The sequence below is a fragment of the Anomaloglossus baeobatrachus genome, assembly GCF_048569485.1.
Source record: "Anomaloglossus baeobatrachus isolate aAnoBae1 chromosome 3 unlocalized genomic scaffold, aAnoBae1.hap1 SUPER_3_unloc_3, whole genome shotgun sequence".
Classification (NCBI taxonomy): Eukaryota; Metazoa; Chordata; class Amphibia; order Anura; family Aromobatidae; genus Anomaloglossus; species Anomaloglossus baeobatrachus.
This window is the reverse complement of record NW_027441782.1, coordinates 573,114-579,986: the sequence shown is the minus strand read 5'-3', so window position 1 is coordinate 579,986 and position 6,873 is coordinate 573,114. Positions and strand designations below refer to the sequence as shown.

The 6,873-nt window shown below is 43.1% G+C and overlaps 1 protein-coding gene across 1 annotated transcript in view; it reads left to right on the top strand.

Annotated features, from left to right (window-relative positions):
• The first annotated feature begins 222 nt into the window (after positions 1-222).
• Positions 223-6,873, top strand: part of LOC142258722 (uncharacterized) — a 114,792-nt gene continuing 108,141 nt past the window's right edge. Inside the window, exons 1-3 of the mRNA XM_075331338.1 lie at positions 223-319; positions 3,826-4,834; positions 4,917-4,920. Coding sequence (XP_075187453.1) covers positions 241-319; positions 3,826-4,834; positions 4,917-4,920 — 1,092 coding nt within the window. The 5' untranslated portion in view covers positions 223-240. The remainder of the gene's footprint in view (positions 320-3,825; positions 4,835-4,916; positions 4,921-6,873) is intronic.

Genomic DNA, 6,873 nt, shown 5'->3' with positions numbered 1-6,873 from the left:
ATCCCAATGTCATAATGTACCACACTAAGTGGATCCTGCCACGTCTGCTTCTATCCCTGCTGAACTGACTCTGGGGCCGCACGGGCGATATAGGAGGCGTAGAGGCCATGCATGGATTGGTCTCAGGGTCACACTGCTCTGGTAGCAGAAGCGTCCATCTAGAACCTTCCACATGACTTTCCCTTCTGTCCCTGACTTTTACATTATTTATTTTACAGCTTTGAAATTCAGGGAAAAGATATGCAGAACGCTGCAGACACAATGGAAAAAGGAGAAATGGATGTGCGGGGTGATGAACGGAGTAGAGACCTTTCCACAGGTAACCCTCCTCAGTGAAGAGTCACCATTAAATAACAAGGAGAACAGTCACATTCCCAGCTGCAAGGAAAAAATGAAGTTACATTCTCCCTGCTGCCGCTCGTATACAGTCACCGATGCAGTGCGGGAAACAGTAACACTTACAGCTCACAGGCTGTCAGCCAAGGAACAAGAGGGTTGATTACTGGGCACTCACTATTTAGTGACTGGTGACTATTTCAGCCTCTCCCACTGTGCTGGTGACTGGAAGTGAGCAGCTGCTGGGAGAATGTAACTGCATTTTCTACGTTTGTGCTTTTTTTTTTTTAAACGTACCAGAATCACTGACATACGCAGACCCATTATAATGAATGGGTCTGTTCACAAATCAGTGATTTTTCACTGCACGTGTCTCCGTGCGGCGTACCCGCGTGTGCGTGATTGCCGCACGGAGACATGTCCATTTTTTTCTGGCATCACTGATGTTCCACGGACCACGCAGTGGTGTGATCCGTGAAACACGTGCCAGAAAAAAACGTGCTTTTAAAATAAAAATCATTTTTACTCACCCGGCTCCAGCGATGTCCTCTGCAGCCCGTGCAGCTTGCTGCTTCTGAGCCGGCTCATTACTGTCGCGCATATTCATGATGCACGACACAGCCGACCCGGAAGCAGCTGCTGCGGGGGTCAGCACCGGCCGGATGTTGCACCGCGGGAGCGATCAGCACCATGAAAAGCGGGAGCGGGCACAGGTGAGTTAATCTCTAAGTGCAATCACGGAGAACGGAGCCCGGATTGCACTTAGACAACCCACGTGTGCCGTAATTTACGGCACACGGAGGGACATGTGCGTGTTTTACACGCCAGTGAAAAACGTCAGTGTTTTTCACGGACGTGTGAAACGGGCCTTAGATGCAGTGAGTGACAATTTTGCCTCCCTATGGAAGCAGGCCGTGCCAAGCTGTTCATTTGTTGAGCGACAGCTCAATTCAATCTGAAACTTAGAGGTGCTTGGTTTCTTCAGGGGTTCCCTGTTCTGAATGATCAGTCCTTTAGCTGAGTAGGCAGTCCCAAACAGAGGGTATCACAGAGGAGCAAAGGTAGCTGGAGCAGGGACCCCAAAAATGACCCGCAGACTAGGGTCCGTTATCCCAGAGGTAGGCTTGATGGTATCCAGGTCTGGACCACCAGCTTAACCCTAACTCTTGTCCAAACCCTGATCAAACACCCCCTCTCCCACCACCTGGAGTGGAGATGCAAACACCATAAATGCCACAAACCGGAAAAAAAACAAAACTCATACACACTGCACACAAAAAGGAGACACAGTACGTGTATTGGAGGGAATAAAGTATAAGGAAGGAAGTAAATGTACAACGGGGAAACTTCCACACCACTCAAACAGCAGTATACTGGTCACCAAGAATAGGATCGCCAGAAAGACCGGAATCACAGGAGCATAAGTTGGAGGTATCATCTGCACAAGAAACACTCTCAAACCTTAAATAGGGAGAAGACAGGTGTATATAAATTAGCATTCAGAGTCTCAAGGAGCCACACACCACTCCACAGGAATTAACTCAGGACTGGAAAGCGGTGGAAAAGACTCAGCTGAGGCTGAGCAACTAAGATCAGGTTGCCTGTGAACAGAGTCCGACGCCGCAGCGGCAGCCTGCGAATGTGGGCCTGAACACCACATGACACGGGGCCTTTGTTATCTGTGCCCTGATCTATAGCTGCCAGACCTTGGACCTCCTCTTACCATTCATTTGCCCTGATCCACTATCCTCCTTATAGTCTGACCCCAGACCTGACCATGCCTCTGTCTTTCCCCTTAGTTCACGGCATGCTCTCTTTGTATCTGACCCCAGAACATTTGACAACCCTGCCTCACGGCTTGTCCATGCAGTGACTAGTGTCACACACTGTTCCAATAAACCAGATAGATATCATTTAAATCATGGTTCCCCAATTCCAGTCCTCAAGGGCCGCCAACAGTGCATGTTTTTAGGATTTCCTTAGTATTGCACATGTGATAATTTAATCACCTGCACAGTTGATGATTCCAACACCCATGCAACGCTAAGGAAATCCTGAAAACATGCACTGTTGGCGGCCCTCGAGGACTGGAGTTGGGGAACCCTGAAAATGCTAGGTACTCAGATTACCACTATATCTTTAGGTAAATAGTGTTTTTGTAGCTGCCAGGTTTTCTTTAACCCCTTCTGGATATGTAACATATTATTAGATCCTATTACTTCTTGTGGGCTCAGAAGCTGAGTCTGCATTATTGACAGCAGATGATGCTTGAGTTATTCAGTGGAGGTAAGCTTCACCTACTGCTGTTAACTTTTTAATCTTTGACAGCAGTATTCGCAGCACGCAGCCAATGAGGTACAATGTACATATCCAACGCCCCCAGCAACATTTATCATTGGGTGCATATGGGTCGATATAATAGCTGGGGGTCTGCTAAAGGCCCCTAGCCCTATATAGGAGTACGCCTATGATCTCCACACCTAGATACATTCCTTCAGTGGTGTAGGTTTCAAAATGAGATAATTTGTGGGGTGTGATTCCACTGTTTAGGCACATCAAGGGCTTTACAAACGTGACATGGCATCCTCTATTTCAGCCAATTTGGTTCTCCAAAAGTCAAATGGTGCTCCTTCCCTTCCAAGTCCTGGGGTATCGGCGTATACATGAGAAATTGCACAACAGAATGATATGGTCCATTTTCTCATCTTACCCTTGGGAAAATGAAAATTTGTGGTTAAAGGAACACTTTTGTGTTGTTTATTTTTTTCTTTCCACATAGCTTTAATTTCTGTGACTCATTACTGCTGTAGGAATATTACAAAAAAGGGATAAATACATAGCTAATGTGAAAAATAAGTAAAAAGACATAGGCATTGCATTACTGCTTTAGAGATATTTGCACAGCGAGATTCCTTAGCTTATGTATTGGCCAATCCATGTGAGCCCGATAACCTCGACAAGGTGATCTCATTATATTGGGAACCTAATCTTAAATGCCTCTGTGTGAGATTAAATATCTGCATGTCTGGGCATGGTCTTATTCCTGACTAAATAATATGGTGGACACACCCTAGCTATAGGGCAGAGTGCTTGGTCAGGTGCTTGGCAAGGTTATCGGGCTCACATGGATAATGCACAATACACAAGCTAAGAATCTCACTTTACAAATATCTCTGTTGTTTTACTCATTTTTCTCATTACCTGTGTATTAATCTCTTTTTCTAATATTTCTACAGCAGTAATGCAATGCCAGAGTATCCTTATATTATTGAGTGCCACTGGATATGCTTTTGTAGATAGGTTTTATTGAATGTCATTTTGAGCACTTCGAAGGGTGCAGTTTTTAAAATGTCATTTTGGGTATTTTGTCACATAGGCCTTTTAAAGTAGAACACTACACACTTTGGAATTTATATGGATTTATGTGTGCCTGTATATGTTTGAGGTTATATTATTAAAAGCTTATAACTTCAATTTTATTTATGGCAGATGATGGTACCAGGAGTTCAACACAGAAAGCTAAGGGCAGTGAAAGTCACAAAGGAGAGAAGCCATATTCTTGTTCAGAATGTGAGAAATGTTTTGCTAAGAAATCAAATCTCATTACACATGAGAGAATTCACACAGGAGAGAAGCCATATTCATGTGCAGAATGTGGAAAATGTTTTGCTCTGAAAGCACATCTTATTAGACATGAGGTAATTCACACAGGAGAGAAGCTTTATTCATGTTCCGAATGTGAGAAATGTTTTGCTTGGAAATCGGCTCTCAGTACACATGAGAGAATTCACACAGGAGTGAAGCCATATTCATGTGCAGAATGTGGAAAATGTTTTGCTCTGAAAGCACTTCTTATTAGACATGAGGTAATTCACACAGGAGAGAAGCTTTATTCGTGTTCAGAATGTGAGAAATGTTTTGTTTTCAAATCAGCTCTCATTACACATGAGAGAATTCACACAGGAGAGAAGCCATATTCATGTTTAGAATGTGAGGCATGTTGTGCTTCCAAATCAGATCTTATTAGACATGTGAGAATTCACACAGGAGAGAAGCCATATTCATGTTCAGAATGTGAGAAATGTTTTGCTTGGAAATCAAATCTTGTTAAACATGTGAGAATTCACACAGGAGAGAAGCCATATTCATGTGCAGAATGTGAGAAATGTTTTGCTCGTAAATCACATCTTATTAGACATGAGAGAATTCACACAGGAGAGAAGCCGTATTCATGTTCAGAATGTGGGAAATGTTTTTTTCAGCAATCACATCTCATTAGACATGAGAGAAGTCACACAGGAGAGAATTCCTATTCCTATTCATATTCATGTTCATGTTCAGAATGTGGGAAATGTTTTTCTGCAAAATCAAATCTTATTAGACATGAGAGAATTCACACAGGAGAGAAGCCATATTCATGTTCAGAATGTGGAAAATGTTTTGCTCGGAAATCACATCTTATTACACATGAGAGAATTCACACAGGAGTGAAGCCATAGTCATGAATATAATGCCTGTTTTAGTAAATATTAATAGACTTTTACTATCTGTTAATAAAGAGTTCAATTTTGTCATTACAGTTGTGTACTTTTTATGATGGATCATTTACAAACTATTCATCTTTTTACCCTTATTTTTATTTTTGATGGAGAAAAAACTTTTTTTTTTTTTTTGTTATAGCAAAGTTGTACGCTTTTATTCATCCATTTGTGTATTGCTTAAATGAGAGCAGAATTCATTTTGTTAAATCTACACTCCATTTTCTCTTTGTGTAAAGGTACCGTCACACTAAGCGACGCTCCAGCGATCTCACCAGCAATCTGACCTGGCAGGGATCGCTGGAGCGTCGCTACACGGGTTGCTGGTGAGCTGTCACACAGGCAGATCTCACCAGCAACCAGTGACCAGCCCCCAGCGACGCGTGGAAGCGATGCTGCGCTTGGTAACTAAGGTAAATATTGGGTAACCAACCCGATATTTACCTTGGTTACCAGCGCACACCGCTTAGCGCTGGCTCCCTGCACTCCTAGCCAGAGTACACATCGGGTTAATTACCAGACGTGTAGTCTGGCTATGTGTGCAGGGAGCCGGCACTGATGGCGTGAGAGCGGCGGACACTGGTAACGAAGGTAAATATCAGGTAACCAAGGAAAGGGCTTCTTGGTTATCCGATATTTACATTGGTTACCAGCGTCCGCAGAAGCCGGTTCACTGCACATTCAGTTGTCGCTCTCTCACTGTCACACACAGCGATGTGTGCTTCACAGCGGGAGAGCAACAACTAAAAAATGGTCCAGGACATTCAGCAACAACCAGCGACCTCACAGCAGGGGGCCAGGTTGTTGCTGGATGTCACACACAGCAACATCGCTGTTGGGTCACAAAAGTCGTGCCTCAGCAGCGATGTTGCTAGCGATGTTGCTTAGACGTGGCCTTAAGAGCCTGTACTGTGTCCCCTGGTGTAATGCAACAGAGACCCCTCTGCTTACTTTAGATAAGGGCTTGTATAGTTTCAGTTTTTGTTAAAAGTGAAGTTCAGGAATTTAAAACTAAAAAGTTTATATAGTCTTATCTTATATAAATGAGTGACAATGATGTAATCTTTGATTTGTTTGAGACCAAGTGAGAGCTACTCCTGATACTTGATTGTCTCAGAGGGGCGTCTCCTATACATACATACATACATACATACATACATACATACATACATGATCTCTCTATAATTTAATTTAATTAGGACCCCACACACACACACACACACAATCTTGTGTCCCATGCTGAATGGCGACAACACAATCTGGTGTCTAAATAGTGATCCACTCCTCCTGGGAACTGCTTATCCAACCACCTTGTCTTCTTCAGAAAGGCAACTCAAGCTGTATCAAAAGGTAAGAAGCTTTTTCTTACAATATTTGAATTTAATGCTCAGACAATTTTGCAAATTTTCCCACCTGCAAAGAATGGAGAGGGCTGTAATTTGTTTTGTAGGTAGCTTCAACTGTGACAGAATAAAAAAAAATACAGAAAATTATATTGCATGATTTTTAAATAATGAATTTACATTTTATTGCGAGAAATAAGTATTTGATACAATGGAAATACAGAACTTAGCATTTGGCACAGAAACCTTTGTTTGCAGTTCAAGAGGTCAGACGTTTCCTACAGTTCTTGATTCAGTTTGCACACACTGCAGCAGGGAGTTTGGTTCACTCCTCCATACAGATCTCCAGATCTTTCAGGTTTCTAGGCTGCATTGAGTTTCAGTTCCTTCCAAAGATTTTCTATTAAGCTCAGGTCCTTAGTTGCCCTGTCTGTGTGTTTCGGGTCATCGTCATGCTGTAAGACCAAGCCACGACCCATCTTCAATGCTGTAACACTAATTCTATTTTGGTCTCACTTGACCAAATGACCTTTTCCTATGCCTCCCTGGGTCATCCAGATGGTCACTGGCAACACTGGCAAGATTCAAATGAGCCTTGATGTGCTGACATGAGCAGAGGGACCTTGCGTGCCCTGCAGAATTTTAATCCATGACGG